Source organism: Lepidochelys kempii, chromosome 6 (assembly GCF_965140265.1).
Source record: "Lepidochelys kempii isolate rLepKem1 chromosome 6, rLepKem1.hap2, whole genome shotgun sequence".
NCBI lineage: Eukaryota > Metazoa > Chordata > Testudines > Cheloniidae > Lepidochelys > Lepidochelys kempii.
Window position 1 is genome coordinate 121,907,388 of NC_133261.1, and position 21,301 is coordinate 121,928,688.

The 21,301-nt window shown below is 42.8% G+C and overlaps 1 protein-coding gene across 1 annotated transcript in view; it reads left to right on the top strand.

Moving 5' to 3' along the window:
* The window catches only part of CCDC175 (coiled-coil domain containing 175), a 45,911-nt gene that overhangs the window by 12,715 nt on the left and 11,895 nt on the right, over positions 1–21,301 (top strand). Inside the window, exons 6-12 of the mRNA XM_073350359.1 lie at positions 869–1,097; positions 2,056–2,178; positions 3,312–3,421; positions 5,719–5,800; positions 10,225–10,361; positions 15,544–15,654; positions 20,398–20,469. Coding sequence (XP_073206460.1) covers positions 869–1,097; positions 2,056–2,178; positions 3,312–3,421; positions 5,719–5,800; positions 10,225–10,361; positions 15,544–15,654; positions 20,398–20,469 — 864 coding nt within the window. The remainder of the gene's footprint in view (positions 1–868; positions 1,098–2,055; positions 2,179–3,311; positions 3,422–5,718; positions 5,801–10,224; positions 10,362–15,543; positions 15,655–20,397; positions 20,470–21,301) is intronic.

Here is a 21,301-nt window from a genome sequence, read left to right on the forward strand (position 1 = left end):
TGGGAGAGAGCTCTGAGTTAGGTGTTTATGCTGAGATAGTCCCCTAATGCTTTGGGGGGCAATGCCATGCATAGTTGTGTCAGCATAACTTCCTAGTATAGACGCAACATACAGTGACAGAAGGAGGAGTTCTGCCAGTATGGGAACACCACTTCTGCAAACAACATTAGTGATGCCAACAGACCCCCTTGTCTGTCAGCACAACTGCGTCTACACTGGGGATTTTGTCAGCATAGCTATCCTGGCTCGGAGGTGTGAAGTTTCCACTTCCCTGAGTGACATAACTATATTGGTATAAACTTTAATTGTAGACCAGGCCAAAATCTCTGCAAACACCCCCTCATGGAGATTCCTTTTCCACATTGTCCCACTGAGATGTAGGGGCATTTGCTTTGTCCATGCCAGATTTTATGTTCCTGTCACTTTCTGCCAAGGAGCTAGAGTTGTTCAAAAAGAGATCATAGCGTAGTTTTTTACTGCAGGAAAACTGATTTTTTTTCATTCCTTCTGTTTTGGAAAACAGTTCATCTATTTTTTATTAAACTTTCAGAAAATATTCACACCTGAAAAAGTAAAACTTTGAGAATGTTATAAGCAACTGAAAATTAACCTTTAAAATGGACAGGCTTAGATAGTCTTAATGATAGGCAATTCTATATGCACTTCTGTACCTATATTTTATATCTATATGGTGCTATAGTTGTCAGAGTCATGAATGTAAGCTTTACTGTATTGAAAGGTAGAAAATAAAGGTTCAGGTCTAGAGCTACACTGCAGTGTTTTTACTGACTTCCGCAGGCTTTGGACCAGGACTTTAATCCTTATGGCAGGTATGCAGTATAATCTGTCTCTGATTTATTTTTGCCAGTAAGGAGCAAGAGTGGCTGTGGGTCCAGCATGAAGAAGCTGTAGCCTTACTGAACCAGCAGATGGCACAAAAAGCTAACACAAATATACTTTTAAATGAGTTTTGCAACAAAAAAAGGGATGCAGAACAAGAAATAATCAACCTAATGAATGCTGTGCAAGAAGTGAAAGATGTTCTAGCTAAAGAAATAAAAATATTTAATGATGAAAAAGAAGTGTGGGCTAGAAAGGTAAATATCATGCACTGTACTCCAGACTCATAAACGTATACAGGTTAATATAGCTGCAAAACTGAAATGGTTTTAGGAATTATACTGAAATGTTGATGTTTGTTCAGTGCCCAGCACAATGGGGCCCTGGTCCATGAGTAGGGCTCCCTAGTACTATGATCATACAAATAATAAATCATAATAATATTTATGCTAAACATTTTACACAGTTTGCTCTCATGGAGTCAAATTATGTCTTCATACCAGTACAACAGAAAAGTGACTTCTAACAAACTCTTTGTATTGGAGAGGGGGTGCAAAACACACACACGTGATAGAATTTAAGAGAATATAAGAGCTTTTATATACATATATATATATATATATATATATATATATATATATATATATATACACACAATTTCTTATATTCTCTTAAATTGCCTATTGAATTTTGACTCATGTTTAATTACTTTAATATGAGGAGAGAGAAAGGAGAAAAATATCTTTATTTTATAGCTTTTATATTTTGTCTTTCTTGATTTCTGTTTTGAAAAATGCCATAAAATACCTCTTAAAGGATGTTATATTCTTTTAGTTTGACAAAAATATTTTTCTGTAGAACAAATTATAGGCCCAGTACTGCCAGAACCTAATCACGTGCCTAATTTTATGCACTGTGAGTAGTCCTATGTAAGTTAGTGGGACTGTTTATAGCATATAAAACTAAGCATGTGCGTAAGTCTTTGCTGGGTCAGAGCCTAAATTAATACTGTATTTTAATGAATTATTAATAGGATTTTCCTGTAGGGTTTGTACACACAAATTATAGACAGTGCTCCTGTAGAAAGTTCTTTTCTTCTAGTATAATTTTTATTGAAAGGCTCCAGAGACTGCCCTATTTACAAATATAGAGACTTTCTTCTTTAGTTAAGCAATACATAGTAGCTTGTAAAACTGGTTATATTTTTAAATGTAGAACGCAAAGATGAAAACAAAACTTGATCTTCAGAAGGCAAAAACTTCAGGAAAAAAGGATGAATTTGAAGAATTGTCCAAAAAGCTATCAGCTGTGCAGTCTGAGATAGCTCAAAATTCAGCGGTAAGGAGAAAATAGCTTCTCGCAATAGAGTTCTTATTTCAATGCAAATTTTTACTGTAAAGGGCATCAACTTTGAATTTAGTAGCTAGACAAATTGGAGGGAGTTAAGAGAAGAGGGCTGGAGGGACCAGCTTCTATGAAGAAAGAATGAAAGAGCTAAGGACTTATCTACATCAGGAAATTAACCGGCATTATTAACCAGTAATTATTCCATAATAAAGTCACTTTTGTTCTGGAATAGAGTGTCCGCATGGGGGAATTATACCAGTATTGCTATAGCACAGTGGTTCCCAAACTTGTTCTGCTGGTTGAGCAGGAAAAGCCCCTAGCAGGCCAGGCCGGTTTGTTTACCTGCCGCATCCGCAGGTTTGGCTGATCCCTGCTCCAGGCCAAGGGTTCACTGCTCCAGGCCAGTGCCAGCGCCGATTCCAGCAGCTCCCGTTGGCCTGGAGCAGCGAATTGCGGCCACTGTAGTGCAGACATGGCCTTAGCTACCATTGCCTGGGAAGGTGATGTTTCTACAATGACGGAAAAATTCCTTCTGTTGCTGTAGGCTGCGAGCACACTGTGGAGTTGTGCTGGCACAGCTATGTTGCTACAGGACCCTGAAGGGCAGACATGGTGAAATAACACATGAGCATCACAGAGTGATTGGATTAGCAGCTGATGGGTTGGCTCATACTTCCTGATGGGTCAGCCAACTTGAGTTAAAAGCACTACTGCACTTGTTAAGGCTTTTGTGTGTGAACAGGTGTTGAGTTAGGGGCTAAACTCAAATTATAATTCAAGTTAACTCTGCAGCGAAGACAAGTTAGAGGATAGTGTTCGTAGCTCAAAGATCTTTAAATCTCTTTTGGTTACCACTGTGACTCAGTTTATTAACACTGTTAGTGATAAAATAGAGTACATATAGAAAAGCACTGGCTTGACTAGTACCTTAAATATCTTTTTTTTGTATATTGGCTAATGGTTTTGTTTGTGACATTTCAGAATAAATATTAAAAAGTTATACAAAAATCATATGCAAAAATTACATGGTCTTTAAAAAAGAAAAAAAGTAGCAGTAAATGAATAATGTGAATACTATTTATGGAAATATTGTATATCAGTACTAACTAAATTAATTTTAATAGACTATTTTTAATGAGAAAGTTCAGATAGCACAACTGAAAGAAAGAACCGAACAACTAATAATGGAATTAGAACTTAAAATAACGGAAAAGCTGGAACTCTGCAAAAGGAAGTAAGTGATTTGATTGTACTCTTTGCTAAACTTGTATCGGCATTTAATATTTCTGTAATCTTTAAGGAGTTAACAACAGTATTTTTTTGTAACCAGCCAGATTTAATAAATTATTTGAATAATTGAATATATGGAATGGTAAGTAACTTCAAGTCAGCTATTGTATTTATAAATGTAGCTTTGGTATCTAATCTGTTCATTGGTTGCACAATCCAGTGCTATTCCTGGGAATCAAACTACCCCTCTTTCTAAAATATTGCAGGTCACCTGTCAGTCTTTCTGTTTGTGTGATTGTTTATAAAGACAGAATGGCTGACTTCATTCAAAATAGCAATATTTTAGGGGCCAATCGAGTGTTCACTGAAGTCAGTGGGATTCTTTCCATTTATTTCAGTGGGCGCGCACACACGAAAAGTAACCCAAATGATATATTGGTGAATTTGAGGTAGTTGCCATAGAATAAATATTCACATACAGTGTACATAGGGCTAGAATTGTGCCCAGCTGCTCCTCGTGTGTGGGCTGGGGAGGGTACACGTCACCACCAATGCACTCTGTTGCCCTCCTGCACAGCTACAATCCCTGTGTTCTGTAGGGCAGGGACACTCCTTCCATGTACTCCCAAAGGTGAAAGACACCCCAAAGGGGCAGGGAGGAAGCTGAGCCATGGATTACTTTAAATGGTACTACTGAGCTCATCATTTGGCTCCCAGATTACCCCGACTGAAGGGCGATAGTGAAATGTACACATTCTCAGTAATTTCTCTGAGCTTTTTAACAATTTTGAAATTAAGTGGTTTTTTAGTTAATGGAAAAATACAACATGGAAATTTTCTTCGCAAATCAGACTTCCAGTTGAAATCCAAGATCTTGCCTCCACCAATGGCCAATACCTGATGCTTTGGAGGAAGGCAAAAGCACCTAACCGTAGGGAAAATATTAATCCTGGGAGCTTATTGCCTTGAACTCTGAATTTTGACTACCCTTTTCCTAGCTGGCATGACTACGCGCATCTTTTCAAAATCCAGCTGCAGTCCAGTACCCGAACATGGCCCTGACCTGTCAACATTTATGTACATGCTTCATTTTACTACCATGAGTGTTGACTTCAGTGGGACTATTCATACTAATAAATTGAAGCACATGTATACATGTTCACAGGCTCAGGGCCTTTGTGACATGCTGCAGTGAATTTCACTGGCTGGTATGACAAAAGCATTCCCTTTGTATGATTGTTATATTTTATAGTCCCCAAACTGTGTGAGGTGCCTTTTTTGCTCTACATTTTCTTGCCATTATCTCTAGCTCCACCTCATATTATATAATGGGCAAGGGCATTAGTCAGTTAAGTTAAACTGTAGACCTGCCGTAGTATGTTCTTTCTTTCCCTGTAAATGGCACAGATCCCAAAGCCCACGCCACATGAGGTTCTCAGGTTTCCACATTTCTTTGTTATGAAGCCAGCAGTTTTTCTCCTCTTCCTTTCTTAAATTCTTTCCTCCTTTGTCAGATTTCTTACTTCTCACATTTTTCCTCTAGCTAGGAGGATGGGCCAGCTGGCTCCTTGCTTGACCATGGTCAATCCTACATGAGGAGCAAGGAAAGTGAATAGCTGTCATGCTTCTCCTGCACTCTCTAAGACACACAAGCACACAATGTCCATCAGAAGCAAGAAGTATGAATTTGTTTTCAATTTGAATTCCTTCCACGAGGCTGGTATCACTGGGTATGTCTACACTGCAGTCAAAGGTGTGATTGCAGCTTGGGTAGGCCTCCTAGCTCTAATTTTGTGGCTAATTGCAGTTTGGGTAGGCCTTATTAGAACTAAATTGGTTAAAATTAGCAGTGAAGATGCAGCTGCACAGGCTTCAGTGCAAGCTAGCAACATGAATAGATACCCAGGGTCTCACGGCAGTCTAGTATAGCTCACACTGAAGTCTGTGCTGCCACATTTTCACTGCTATTTTTAGCAAGCTAGCTAGACCACAGCTAGTGCAGGTATGTCTACACATGCCGCTATCAGATCTCCGGTTGCAGAATAGACATACCCACTGTCGTTGGCTGGCTTTATCAGCTTCATAAGTTGTATATTAATCAGGTGTGTACCTGGGAAACGCCCACTGCTGAGTAAAAAATCTCTGTATTTGATAAAAGTTCAAGGTGTATTCAAAAAAATTGTATGTTGTGTTTACACTAAAGGTATAAGAATAAGACTACGTAATATTTAATGGCCTATTGGTCATAGTGCTTTGTTCATGTTCACTCCTTAATATGTCTGCATTGGCTTTGCTTCATAGATATAGCCTTGATTCTGACCTCCTCCTTTTGCAATCAAAAATTGCCCAAGAAAGAGAGCATCTAAATATTGATATAGCAAAGGTAAGAAGTAGAAGATATTTTTTTACTACTTCATTGGTTTTTAAAATATATGAATATATATGAAATGTATGAGATCTTGGACCAGAGTTTATGAAAATGCCTGAAAAACTACACCAACAGCCAGCGTTTCTAAAATGCGGCCACCAGTGGTTTTTCTTGCGACCACGGCCTCCTGGGCTGTGATTGGGGGTGGGGGAGGGCAAAGCAGCCCCCCTCCCTTGCCCCCCGTTGCTCCTGGATTAAATGCCTTGGTGTTGTCTGCTGGGGCTGCAAGCAGGGGTTGGGCCCTGCCCCCCTCTGGAGACTGCTGGGGCACAATGCTGGAGGAACAGGCAACTGGTGAGTTCCCCCACCTTCCCAAGTGTGGTGGGGCTCAGGCTTTGGGTTTCACCCCTGGGGTGGCATGGTGGCAGGCTCCGGCCACAGGGCTTCGGGCTCCAGCTCTGGACACACAGTTTCAGATTCCATCCCCAGCCACAGGGCTTTGGGCTCTGGCTTCGGGCTCTGGCCTCCCACTGTCTCCCCTGGACCCCCCCAACACTGTCACCCCTGGCCCCTACTTCTTACCCCAACCCCCCATCTAGGGCTTAATTTGTTCACAGGCTTGCCGGGAGTGAGTAAGCCTTCTGTGAAAAGTGGTACGTGTATGTTTGTTAATATCACTTTTTATAACAGGCTTACTAGCTAGCAATAAATAGATTACAATGATTTGGACATGTGTATGTGCATATTTATTTGTTTTTCCTAAAGCTAATTAAGTATTTTAGGAAAAAGTATGACAGCGGCCACCAGCAAGAGTTGATGGCTGCACTCTGAGGCCACCAAAAAATTTGTCCTGGAATCCCTCTAAACAGCCAACAGGAATCATGAATAAGGCTCAGTGTTTGTCACGGAAATCATAGATTCCATGACCTCGGTGACTTCTGCAGCAGTTAGTGTGCCTGGCTCGGGGGGCCGCCTGAGCAGCTCAGGCAGCCCCTGGGCCAGTTGCACCGGCTGTTGCTGGGGCAGTCTCATCCATCCCGCCCCCCAGCAGCAGGCATTTGGATGTGGGGGAGGGCCTAGGGCTGGGGGTTCAGGTGCAGGGCAGTGCTTACTTAGGGTGGGCTCCCTGGCAGGGCTACAGGAACTCCCCTCCCTCAGCTCCTAGCTCCACATGCTGCCTCTGCCCGCAGGCACTGCCCCCGCAGCTCCCATTGGCCATGGTTCCCAACCACTGGAAGCTGCAGAACTGGGGCTTGGGGTGGAGCAGAGGCAGCACATGGAGCTCAGGAGCCGGGTAGGGAGCCTGCCCCAGCCTCGCCAACCCTCCCACCCAAGAACCCACAACGCTCCCCCCCCGCTGTGCTCCCCACTCCCCAAGCACCCACGGTGCCTCCCAGGCTACCCCCCAAGGCGTGCCCACCCACCCCACATCTTTTAGTCAGGGGTATATAATAAAAGTCATGGACACGTCATGGGCCATGAATTTTTGTTTACTATCCATGACCTGTCCGTGACTTTTACTAAAAATACCTGTGACTAAAACATGGCCTTAATCATGAACAATTGGCCTTCTTTTACACTTTCACATGATGGTGTGACGTTTGTAATTAGCTTTTGTATATAAGCCATTTTGGTATATAGTACTATGAATACAGCGCAAATCTATTAGCCATAAATAACTGCAAAATACCTGTGATCTGATCTGTTAATAGGTATAATTTATATAAGCAGCATTATTTTATGTTGTAGTGTGTATGCAGAACATTTATTTCTTGATCAGAACTACTTTTTGTCACTTTTTTTATTGTTATATTTGTGGGTGCACTCTAGGTTAATATTCTAATATTGGACTAATTTTTTTCAAGTAATCACTTGGGCCCAGAGTCTGCAAGTGGGTGAGCCATCACACTTGCACAGAGCCTCATTGACTGCAATTGTTTGCAAAAGTGGGGCCTGACAAGGCACAATCCTTTGCATGTTCAGGGTTTAAATAACATTTGTTTTATTTTGATCCATGTTTGTTTTAGGGCACAGAAAACATATCTTGGGAATCAGACAATTTTTATAGCAGGTATTATTTTCGATGTACCCTGCTATAGCATTGTGTTTGAGTTGTTTACATAGGAGTGAAGTAATAAACTCTAAATAAGTGGGTCCCAGTGCACAAGAATCAATGACAAAAAGTGAAATAGTATAACTGACCATTGTCTATAAATTGAGCATGTTTTCACCTTTGGATTTTACTGCTGTTTCATCCTCTCTTTTTTAATACATGCCATTTCCTTAAAACAGCTCTGTAGTGGGGCGGCTGCCCCACTCCTGCAGAACAGGGGTTAAAAGCCAGCCCTTGGAGAGGGCTAAGACTGAAAGCCGATAAGAAAAGGCTGATTGGGAAAGCAGCCACAGCTGCGGGCGGCTCAATCGGGGCCCAGCTGGCCCTTATAAGAGGGATGGGGGCCAGGAGCGGGAAGAGTCTCACTCTAGACCTGGAGGGAGAAGGGCTGGCTGCCTGGGAGATGAAGGTGCCTAAGCAGAGCAGGGCTGGGGAAGGGTAAGGGGAGCTCCCGCCTGGTAAACCCCCAGGCTGCAGGCCTTGGTGAAGGCCTACACAGGTACTGGGCTTGCAGAAGTGCAGCCCCGGGTTATGCAGAGATAACTGGTCCTACCCCCTTGCCTGTGATGAGTTGCCATTACAGACTGCAGTCTGCCCCAGTGAGCGGGGGCTATATGATGACTGGCAGTAGCCACTGAGGCAAGGTGGGTTTAGAGGGTTGGGGGTTCCCCTGGGAGGGGAGACCCAGAGTGTGGGGGTACTGCTGGGGCAGAACCCCAGGGTAAAGGGCACCGGGGTCCAGTGGCAAGCGAGACACTGGCCTGCAAAGGACGCTCCAGAGCTGGACATGAGCTAATTCCCAAGACGACCAGCAGGAGGCGCCACACCAGTGAGGCATCGCCTCGCTACAGGCTCACTCTTAGGCAAATGAACTTATTTCTCTAGTAGCTATCATCAGGTAAAATTAAGGACCCAAATTCACTGGTACAGCTCTGGCAGTTGTTTTTTTGTTAATCACTCCCATGATTCAAAGTAGATATAAACCTGACTTAACCAGCCAGTTAAATTGGGTTTGTGGCTTTTGTCTGGAGCTGGAGCAGCACAAAACGGTCAGAGTGGACTGGTGAATGTTTCCTAGGGTCTGTTCCAAAGAAGCTGTGCTACAATGGAGCTGAAGATTTGGGTGAAACAATAGATGAGGGTTATTGCGTGTCCCAGGTTGTGATATTTTCTTGGGGTGCCCAAGACTGAGAGTCACCTTGTTACCCACTGCTTCCAGTGAGAGGGAGTCTAAATTGTAATAACTGGGTGTCAGCTTCCTTACACTGCCAGCCTGTCAGCCACTCAAGCATTCTTCTCTGGGCTTATGACAGCCCTAACTTTGACTTGCAGATTAATACTAGATGCAACCCAGTCCCTGAGCTCCTCTGAAGTGTCCCCCAGTAGTATCTGGCTTCTGTCATGGGACACTCTCAGAAATTACCAGGTAAGCTGTTCCCAAGGGAACAGTATACACACAGCTTGACTGGTGCAAATCAGGATGCGGTCCTTTATAACATTCCTATGCTGAGCTGTATTTGTAAGGAAATAGTCGTAAGTGTATTATCAAAGATTAAGATTTAAGAGATACTGAGTCAGGCTGATGGAAACATAAATGGTTACATAAAAAAACAAGTATAACACACTTCTTATAGTCTGAACTTAACTTTAACAGGCTAAACATCTGTCTGAAAGCAGTTTTATCTCACGCAAAGCTTTCTTCCAACATCACTAACCAATATGGCTAGGATCCAACTTTCATGAACACAAAAAGGGCTGTTCTTTTTGCTTCCTCGGTGAAGGATAAAAAAGATGTCTGCCCTCTTGCCTTCCTCTTATACGCCAAAGACCGCTGTTTTTGTCCCCATAGTCAGGATGACCCCTGAGGTTCTTTTCCTGGGATGCTGGCTCCCAGGTGTCTTCACATACTCCTGCTTAGTCTGCAGGCAGATTTGGCTTCCATTGTGTTGGCTTATCATGCTTAAACTACATAGTCAACAGAGAGACAGGTGGCTAAACGTCCTTTGTCTGACCCCAAACCTGTTTGTCAGCTCTACCTTGGACACCAATTTTGGGACATATACACAGCTCCTTAAATAGTATCTGTACATACATCTTATAACAATTATGAAGATAAGTATGTTATAGACTTTGCTAGTTGGTACTGAGGGTTTCTTAGGGTCACACAGGGGTGCTGTGAAGTTTAATTAAGTAAAAGTCTCTCAGATTTTCTGATGGAAGGTGATGTGGCAGTACAAAGTATTATTACAATGACTATTAGATATATGTAAAATAGACTGGGAATTAGAATGAATATTTAGTAACTATCTTTGGTCTTTATTTCTAGGCTAAGGAAGAATTAAGTACAGCTGAAGGCCTGAATAGAAAACTTAAACATGAAAATAAATTTATAAGTAGCCAGTATCGAATATTACTGGTGGAAGAGGAACACTTACATGCAAAAAGGGACGAGGCAGCAACAGAGTAGGTTTAAACTGTCAATTTCTTAATTCTGAGAATTAAAAGCGTCGTAGAGCAGTTTTTAAACTAAGAGCTGAGGGAAAGCCGACAGGTGTGGAGGAGCATGTGGTTTGGACAGAGATGTCCCGTAGGGGAGGATCTATTAATGGAGATTCTCTGTATCTTAGTAAGGAGGAGAGGATGGAATATGATAAAATACAGGTAGGATCTGATAAGAAAACAGCCAAATGAAAAAGAGTCCCATTCAGTTATTTCACATAATGGCAGACAGCTAAAAAGTGACAAATTTTTAAGTGCTTATATACAAATGCTAGAAGTCTAAATACTAAGATGGGTGAACTTGAGTGCCTCGTATTAAATGAGGATATTGATGTAATAGGCATCACCGAAACTTTGTGGAATGAGGATAGTCAATGGGACACAATAATATCAGAGAACAAAATGTATCAGAAAGACAGAATAGGTCATACTGGTCAGGGAGTGGCACTATATGTGAACAAAAGTGTAGAGTCAAATAAAGTAAAAATCATAAATGAACCAAATGGTACCATAGAATCTCTATAGATAGTAATTCCATGCTTGAATAATAAGAATATAGCAGTAGAGATATACTACTGATCAGGATGGTGATAGAGACTGTGAAATGCTCAGGGATATTAGAGGAGCTATACAAATAAACTCAATAATAATGCGGAATTTCACCTATCCCCATATTAACTGGGTACATATCACTGTGACAGGTTCCCCAGGGCACAACCTGAAAGTGGGGTATCACCGAGCCCTCTGTCATAACAACCTGGGCTCCCTCTCACACTATGAAGCTGTGCCAAGCTGCAAACCTCTCCAGGTCTTGCACTTACACAGACACCCACAGGCAGGGACACAAGCAGCTGAGTTACATGAATGCTTCTCCTAGCCACTCATGAACCAACAATAGAGAGGCTCCAGCCAATTCCCCACGGCTCCCCAGCCTGACCAGTGTAAATTTATTACCCAGTTTGCCACTTCTACAAAGGAAAGCAGACATGTGCCAGCTTTTGTGCACTGAGCAGATTCCCCAAGCACTTCAAGGAAAACACACTGTTTTAGGTAAAATATAAAACAGATTTATTAACTACAGAAAGATAGATTTTAAGTGATTATAAGTAATAAACATACGGAATAAAGTTGGTTACCTAAGAAATAAAAATAAAATCACAATCTGAGTTCTATAAATTAGACAGGATTTCAATCAAGCCATGTCTCACCCTGATGGTATAGTTCCTTAATACAAAACCTGGGATTCTCCTTTCCAGCCTGAGACCGCCTCCCCATTTCAGTCTTTGTTCTCCAGACATGTTTCCAAGTGTTGAGTTGTGGGGAGAGTGAGGACAAATGATGATGTCACTTCCCCTCCTTTATAGTTCTTCCATCTTACTGGAAAGACCTTTTGCTAAGAGGTGCGTCAAGCGGTCTCCATTGTCTGTGTGCTCTCTCTGAGAGGCCTCCATTGTATACAGTTCCTGGAGTAGTCCTTGAGAGAGTGTATTCCTCTTAATGGGCCATTATCAGTGTCTGGCTGCTTCCTTGTTGCACCTGAAAGGCTGGTTGTGGGTGTTCCCAACCTTGCACCATATTTCAGTAACACACACATAGCAAAACTTCATAACTTCCCATACAATGATAGCACATACAGTCCAACAGGGTATTAATGTTCAACAGATCAAGACTTTTAAAATGCTACATCACAAGGCATACTTTGTACAAAGCATATCATAATCACAAAACTATGGTAAATATGGGGGTGCCAGGGAGTTGCTTTGGGCTACAGAGGGTCACAGTCACCTCAGGATGGGATGCAGAGATAAACTTTCTTGACATAAGTAGGGGCATAGCGAGCAGATCGAGGGACGTGATCGTTCCCCTCTATTCGACATTGGTGAGGCCTCATCTGGAGTACTGTGTCCAGTTTTGGGCCCCACACTTCAAGAAGGATGTGGATAAATTGGAGAGAGTCCAGCGAAGGGCAACAAAAATGATTAGGGGACTGGAACACATGAGTTATGAGGAGAGGCTGAGGGAGCTGGGATTGTTTAGCCTGCAGAAGAGAAGAATGAGGGGGGATTTGATAGCTGCTTTCAACTACCTGAAAGGGGGTTCCAAAGAGGATGGCTCTAGACTGTTCTCAATGGTAGCAGATGACAGAACGAGGAGTAATGGTCTCAAGTTGCAGTGGGGGAGGTTTAGATTGGATATTAGGAAAAACTTTTTCACTAAGAGGGTGGTGAAACACTGGAATGCGTTACCTAGGGAGGTGGTAGAATCTCCTTCCTTAGAGGTTTTTAAGGTCAGGCTTGACAAAGCCCTGGCTGGGATGATTTAACTGGGAATTGGTCCTGCTTTGAGCAGGGGGTTGGACTAGATGACCTTCTGGGGTCCCTTCCAACCCTGATATTCTATGATTCTATGATTCTATGACACCTTACATGACTGCTTCTTGGAGCAGCATATTCCTGAAACCCACAAAAGGAGAGGCAATTCTTGATTTAGTCGTAAGTGGAGTACAGGTTCTGGTCCAAGAGATGAATATAGCTGAATCGCTTGGTAATAGTGACCATAACGTAAGAAAATGTAACATCCCTATGGGGAGGGGGACACCAAAGCAGCCCACCACAGTAATATTTAATTTCAGAAAGGGGAGCTACACAAAAATGAAAAATGTAGTTTACAGAAATTAAAAGGTACAGTGCCAAAAGTGAAATCCCGGCAAGCTGCATGGAAACTTTTTTAAAACACCGTAATAGAGGCTCATTTTAAATGAAAACCTGTAATTAAAAAATATAGTAAGAGGACCAAAAAAGTGCCACCGTGGCTAAACAGCCAAGTAAAAGAAGCAGTTAGAGGCAAAAAGGCATCCTGTAAAAAGTGGAAGTTAAATTCTATTGAGGAGAATAGAAAGGAGCATAAACTCTGGCAAGTGAAGTGTAAAAATATAATTAAGAAGGCTAAAAAAGAATTTGAAGAGCAGCTAGCCAAAGACTCAAAAAGTAACAGCCAAAAAAAAAAGTGCATCCGAAGCAGGACCCCTGCTAAACCAACAGTGGGGCCATTGCATGATCGAGATGCTAAAGGAGCACTCAAGAAAGATAAGGCCATTGTGGAGAAACTAAATGAATTCTTTGCATCGGTCTTCATGGCTGAGGATGTGAGGGAGATTCCCACACCTGAGCCATTCTTTTTAGGAAACAAATCTGAGGAACTGTCCCAGATTGAGGTGTCATTAGAGGAGGGTTTGGAACAAATTAATAAATTAAACAGTAATAAATCACCAAGACCAGATGGTATTCACCCAAGTGTTCTAAAGGAACTCAAATGGGAAATTGCAGAACTACTAACTGTAGTCTGTAACCTATCATTTAAATCAGCTTCTGTACCAAATGACTGGAGGATAGCTAATGTGATACCAATTTTTTAAAAGGGTTCCAGAGGCAATCCCTGCAATTACAAGACAGTAAGCCTCACTTCTTTACTGTAGTTGCAATCAATTTGCCTAGTGCTGAACAGAATTATGACAGATAGATGAATGTGATTTGTTAGGGAAGAGTCAGCATGGTTTTTGTACAAGGAAATCATGCCTCACCAATCTACTAAAATTCTTTGAGGGGGTCAACAAACATGTGGACAAAGGTGATCCAGTGGATAGAGTGTTCTTAGATTTTCAGAAAGCCTTTGACAAGGTCCCTCACAAAAGGCTCTTAAGCAAAGTAAGTAGTTATGGGATAAGAAGGACGGTACTCTCATGGATCAGTAACTGGTTAAAAGATAGGAAACAAAGGGTAAGAATAAATTGTCAGTTTTCAGAATGGAGAGAGGTAAATAGTGGTGTCCCCCAGGGGTCTGTACTGGGACCAGGACTGTTCAACATATTCATAAATGATCTGGAAAAAGGGTAAACAGTGAGGTGGCAAATTTGATGATGATACAAAACTACTCAAGATAGTTAAGTCCAAAGCAGACTGCGAAGAGTTACAAAGGGATCTCACAAAACTGGGCAACAAAATGGCAGATGAAATTCAATGTTGATAAATACAAAGTAATGTACATTGGAAAACATAATTCCAACTATGCATATAAAATGATGGGGTCTAAATTAGCTGTTACCACTCAAAAAAGAGATCTTGGAGTCATTGTGGATAGTTCTCTGAAAACATCCACTCAATGTGCAGCGCCAGTCAAAAAAGTGAACCAAATGTTGGGAATCATTAGGAAAGGGATAGATAAGACAGAAAATATCATGTTACCTCTATATAAATCCATGTATGCCCACATCTGGAATACTGCGTGCAGATCTTGTTGCCCCATCATGATTGATGTGGAGAAGGTAAATAAGGAAGTGTTGTTTACTCCTTCTCATAACACAAGAATTAATGATAGCCAGCAGGTTTAAAACAAACAAAAGGAAGTATTTCTTCACACAATGCACAGTCAGTTGGTGGAACTCTTTGCCAGAGTATGTTGTGAAGGCCAAGACTATAACAGGGTTCAAAAAAGAATTAGATAGGTTCATGGAGGATAGGTCCATCAATGGCTATTAGCCAGAATGGGTAGGAATGCACAACCATTCTCTGAAGTGTCCCTATCCCCTGTTTGCAAGAAGCTGGGAATGGGCGATGGGATGGATCCAAAGAGGATGGCTCTAGACTGTTCTCAGTGGTAGCAGATGACAGAACAAGGAGTAATGGTCTCAAGTTGCAGTGGGGGAGATTTAGGTTGGATATTAGGAAAAACTTTTTCACTAGGAGGGTGGTTAAACACTGGAATGCGTTATCTAGGGAGGTGGTGGAATCTCCTTCCTTAGAAGTTTTTAAGGTCAGGCTTGACAAAGCCCTGGCTGGGATGATTTAATTGGGGATCAGTCCTGCTTTGAGCAGGGGGTTGGACTAGATGACCTCCTGAGGTCCCTTCTAACCCTGATATTCTATGATTCTATGATTACCTGTTCACGTTCATTCCCTCTGAAGCACCTGGCATTAGCCACTGTTGGAAGACAGGATAATGGGCTAGATGGATCATTGGTCTGACCCACTATGGCCATTTTTTTGTCCTGATTTTTAGAGAAGGCAGTTTTATTTCTGAAGCTTTTCTTTTTGAAGAGTAAAATCACTTTTTATGACTGAAGATATAACTGATCTTTCTCCCTTGGTAGGCTTGAACGATTATCCAGTTGGCTGGATGAAAGACTTGACATTATGTCAAAGCGTGTGGTGGAGGAGCAAAACTTGGAGGATGAAGTTGAGAGACTCGAAGATATCTTTCAGTATGTCACTTTTCAATATTGACTGTATTAATGACCTGGCTGCAGCTTAATCATGGGCCCATGTGAGTTTGGGAAAGACTAAAACTTAAGTATTCAAAGATACTTTAAAGAGAAAGCCAAATGAGTTTATAAACCATACCAGCAAATTGGTATAAAATTACATGCAAAGAAGTCTTGCTTTTTTAGTTACCGATAATGCCGTCTGCAATTTATTATCGCCAGGCAAAGTACACACAAACAAGAAGATTAAGAACAAGACACTGATTCAGAGAAATATTATAGAAATAGTATTGAATACAAAACTTCAAAATCAAACAAGTGTAATGGCTCAGATCCCAGTCCAGGCTAGAGCCCTTTTTTGGTGGGGCAAAGGGGCTGTAAACCTGCCCTAATTGGGTGGCTGAGGTTTTCTCTGATGTGGTGCAGTCCCTGGGTTGTGTAGACGTGGTGGTATAGCCTGCATCTTGCTCCCTGGTGTAGAGGATGTGCTTGGGATGAGTGTTCACGGAGCATTGGTGCACTCTTGTGATCTGTGGTTGCTGGCACAGCTTTTTGGGGCCTGTTATTGGCTGGTACATTAGAACAGCGGTTTTCAAACTGTGGGTCGTGGCCCAGTACTGGGTTGCGGAATGTAAGGCACTGGGTCACAGCAGTTCTGGTCAGCACTGCCAACGGGGCCATTAAAAGTCTCATTGGTGGTGCTGCCTCCCCACCTGTTCCCTCACCACGCTGCACTCCAGAAGCAGCTAGCAGCAGATCCAGCTCCTAGGCCGGGGGGGCCACAGGGCTCCATGAAATGCCCCTGCCCCAAGCACCGGCCGGGGGGAGGGGGTGGGTGCCTGCGGGCGAGAGCTGCATGGAGCCGCTTGTGCACCTCCGCCTAGGAGCCGGACCTGCTGCTGGCTGCTTCTGGGGCGCAGCGTGTTCCGCGGTGCCAGGACAGGCAGGAAGCCTGCCTTAGCACCCCCACTGCTTCGCTGACCACGAGCCACTCAATGTAAGCCTGTGCTCCAATCCCCTGCTCCATCCCAGGGCCCCTTCCTGCAGCCCAAACCCCTCATCCCTGGCCCCAGGCCAGAGCCCTGACCCCATCCTGCACCCCTGCCCCAGCCCAGAGCCCCTTCCCACACCCTGAACCCCTCATTCCCAGCCCCACCCCGCAGCCCTCACCCCCGCACCCCAACCCTCTGTCCCAGCCCTGAGCCCCTTCCACACCCCAAGCCCCTCATCCCGAGCTCCGTTGGGTCACGGGCATCAACAATTTTCTTCAACTGGGTCGCCAGAAAAAAAAAGTTTGAAAACCACTGCATTAGAGCAACTCATCCAGGGGGCTAAAAACAGCAGTGTGAATCCTGCAGCTTGGACTCTCAAGCACATCTGACCATAGGTTTAAGACCCTGAGCTCCAGCCCAAGCGGCAACATCCACACTGCTATTTTTAGCATGATAGCCCTGTATAGCATGTAGCAATCAGAATATATTATCCCTGATCCTTGAATCGCTGTGAAATGACAGAATTATGCTCTAATAACTGTCCTAAATGGGCAGGTCCCACATGGGGGAGTGGCAACTCCTTGAACTTCAGCTCTCAGAGCTTATTTTTCTGCCAGAAGGCATGGTCTGTCCCTCTCTGCAGAAAAGGGTGGGGGAGGTCAGTGCTCTAAGCCTACGCAGAGGCAAGGAGCGCATCTGCACAGACACCCCTTGTCTTTTAACTGCCACCTATTTTCCTGGCTTCATGCTGCCTCTTGTTAGCATGGTTCTGGCAGGAGCTGTGCTGCCAGCCTCTCCTTGCCTGCTGTTATCCCCCCTGAATCCTTCTCAGGAGCATTTCCTGGCACCTCATAAATATGCAGGTGCCCTAGTTATGGATAAAATGTAGGAAAATAATTGTTCTCACTTTTTATGTTGAAAAAGGAAAAGACCCAATAGATATAGTCTGATGTCTATCTTGGTATTTAACTTGAACTGACCCAACAGGATATACCTTCTGTGTATATATGAAATTGAGAAATAAAGGGTAAGGAATAGCCAAACAATGTTGTAAAGAGAAGGAAAATCTCATATTGAAGTACTCATGCAGCGAAGTCAGTAGTTTAAAAAATGTAAGGAATAAATTAACAAGAAGAGGAGGTGAACTAATTATCACTGTCTCAATATTATTTGGTTATCCGAAATAATGCTAGGAATCTCCTACAGAAGTGGTAGAAGCCCCATTGGTTAAGACTTTTAAAACTAGACTGGACCGAGCTCTATATCTTATGGAATAATCCTGCACTCAGAGAGCTGGATTGGAAAGTCTCTTCCATCTCTAATGTCTTACATTTTATTATACAATTCTGTGAACTCCCATTGACTTAATTGGCACTTAGTATTTCTCAAGATCAGCCCCAGTGTTATGTGCAGTGTTACAGGAAGGCAGCATGATATTGTGGATAGAGCACTGGATGGGGATTCAGGAGACCTGGATTCTGTTCTTAGCCCTGGAGTGCTGCGTGACCCATAGCAAGTCACTGCATCTCCGTATGCCTTAGTTTCCCCATCTGTAAAATGGGAATAATGATACTGATTCCCTTTTTAAAGCACTTTGAAGTCTGTTATGAAAACTGCTGTGTAATGTATTATTATTAGCAATTCCGTAGGAATTTAGCAAAGCTTTTGATACTGTCTCCCACAGTATTCTTGCCAGCAAGTTAAAGTATGGGCTGGATGAATGGACTATAAGGTGGATAAAAAGCTGGCTAGATCGTCAGGCTCAATGGGCAGTGATCAATGGCTCTATGTCTAGTTGGCAGCCAGTATCAAGCGGAGTACCCCAATGGTCGGTCCTGGGGCTGGTTTTGTTCAATATCTTCATTTATGATCCGGAGGATGGCGTGGATTGCACCCTCAGCAAATTCACAGATTACACTAAACTGGGGGGAGTGGTAGATATGCTGGAGGGTAGGGATAGGATACAGAGGGACCTAGACAAATTAGAGGATTGGGCCAAAAGAAATGTGATGACGTTCAACAGGGATTAGTGCAGAGTCCTGCACTTAGGACAGAAGAATCCCATGCACTGCTACAGACTAGGGACCAAGCAGCTAGGCAGCAGTTCTACAGAAAAGGACCTAGGGGTTACAGTGGATGAGAAGCTGGATATGAGTCAACAGTGTGCCCTTGTTGCCAAGAAGGCTATTGGCATTTTGGGCTGTATAAGTAGGGGCACTGCCAGCAGATCGAGGGACGCAATCATTCCACTCTATTTGGCATTGGTGAGGCCTCATCTGGAGTACTGTGTCCAGTTTTGGGCCCCACACTACAAGAAGGATGTGGAAAAATTGGAAAGAGTCCAGTGGAGGGTAACAAAAATGATTAGGGGGTGGAGCACATGACGTATGAGGAGAAGCTGAGGGAACTGGGATTGTTTAGTCTGCAGAAGAGAAGAATGAGGGGGGATTTGATAGCTGCTTTCAACTATCAAATTGAGTGGGGAGGGATAGCTCAGTGGTTTGAGCATTGGCCTGCTAAACCTAGGGTTGTGAGTTCAATTCTTGAGGGGACCATTTAGGAATCTGGGGCAAAAGTTGAGGATTGGTCCTGCTTTGAGCAGGGAGTTGGACTAGATGATCTGCTGAGGTCCCTTCCAACCCTGATATTTTATGAATGTATATGATAAGGAGCATGGGAACACACACACACAAACAAAGGAGAAGAAGGGTAAAGTCTTTGTTTTGGTTTGTTTTTTAAATAGCCACCTGTACACAATACTATTGTCTGTAAGGGTTCTCTCAGATAATAGTTCTAAAAATCCAGGAAAAATAAATCCACTGATGAGGGGTGAGCAAACAGAATTTTATAAATTGCTGAATAGCAAAATACTAGTATTATTTTGCTAACCAAATGTGGACAGAATATCAGTTAGGGCATGTTCAGCTGTCTCTGCGGGGCCACCCCACCTGCATACATTTTAAGTCTACTGGGGTGGCAGCCTGAGGGTTGGTGTAAGCCCTGCCCTTCAAGCACAGGAGAGTGTCCACTACCACCTACTGCCAAATCTTCTTGGGGCTTTGGGTAGTCGCTTTTCCATCTCCCTCTTGTATCTCAAAGGAGAGCAGGTCACTGGTAACAGTGTCTCCTGAAAACGCAGTCAGACATATGGGAGCAGGATTACATCTGCCTCCAACTACCAGCGTTTTTATTTTCTTAAACTAAAATCCTCTTGAATGTGTTGAGTCCACAAAAAATTGTTGCATGCTAGTGTTTGCCTTGGGACTTTTACATTAGCAAATATATATAATGTGTGCAAGTGAATGCATGCATCCATCTGCCTTGAGGCTCCAATCTGTGCAAGTTCTTCTGTATTAGTTACTGCACCTAAATCATACCAATGTAGCATCTCTGTTCTTAAACTTTTGCCCTAGTGTTTTGGGCTTGATTAATAGGATCTCTGATTGCCTTCTCTTGCAGTTTGTTATTGATTCTGGCATAAGTCAGGACTCTTGGCTTTGTCATAGCCTTTACCAAGTGCCTGTTTAACTTTGCAATCATGTCGCCTACAACAACAAACCATATGAAGCACAGAACCATGACTGCACACCAAAATAGGTGCATTTCTGAGAAGTGAGTCCCCAGCTGGTAGGAGTGCTTAGCTTGCTGCCTTGGAAAATGCTTTTAAAAATTGTATATTCAAAAAATGACTTATAAAATAAAGTAGTATGCAAAGGTTTAGCATTACTTTGAACCTTTATTCTTGTTTCAGAAACACAAAGGATGCCTATGCAAGAGAACTAGAGAATCTAGAGCAATGTTTAAAGAGAGAAAGTGAGATGAGGTAAAATTACAAGTCACCATCTTCATAAGGAACAGATCAACATATTAATGATTTACAGTGACTTTGTTTAGATTTTTCAAATAAGACCTAAAACCAAGGTCCTAACCACCCAAAGCTCCAGTGGTCCTTTTTGCTGGATAAAGAGTGATTCATCTCAATGTCTTGGCCAAATTACATCTGGGGTAATTGTATTCTGTCTTCTAAATTCCTCTGCTGTCTCATTTGGATGAGATATTCTTCACTTCCTGGCCTGTGGTGGTGTTGTGTGGTAACAGCTGCTAAACTTTACCAAGTAGATGGCTCTGTAACAGCAATTCATTAAATTGTTCTGGTTTGGGTAACAATTTAATTTTGTAAAGCACTTTGGGATCCTTCCAGATGGAAAAACACTGTATACTTGTAAGCTATCGCTGTTGTTTTCCAGTTTAGGGCTGATCTTACACAATTGAGGTCAATGGGAGTTTTGCCATTGATTTCACTGGGAGCAGGATCAGACCTTGAGTCTGTGTGGCCTAATTTTCTCAAGTTCCAAGCGCTCACAACTCCTGTTAAAGTCAATGGGTACTTAGAATGCTCGCACCTTTGAAAATCATGCCACCAGTCTGGTAGACATTTAGGACTCCAGCTGTCATGAGCACAGTGGACTGGGAAAGAGGATGGTCTGTTTTAAAATGATTTTGCATCTTGGATTATAACAGCTGCTTTCTTGGGGACTGCATATTTTTCAGCCTTTAAATAGAGCCTTCCATTGAGTTTGTTTTGTTTGAGGTGTGGTGGTGGGGAGGAGGGTGGAAGCATGTTCTACAAAGACCACTGAAAGCACATTATAATA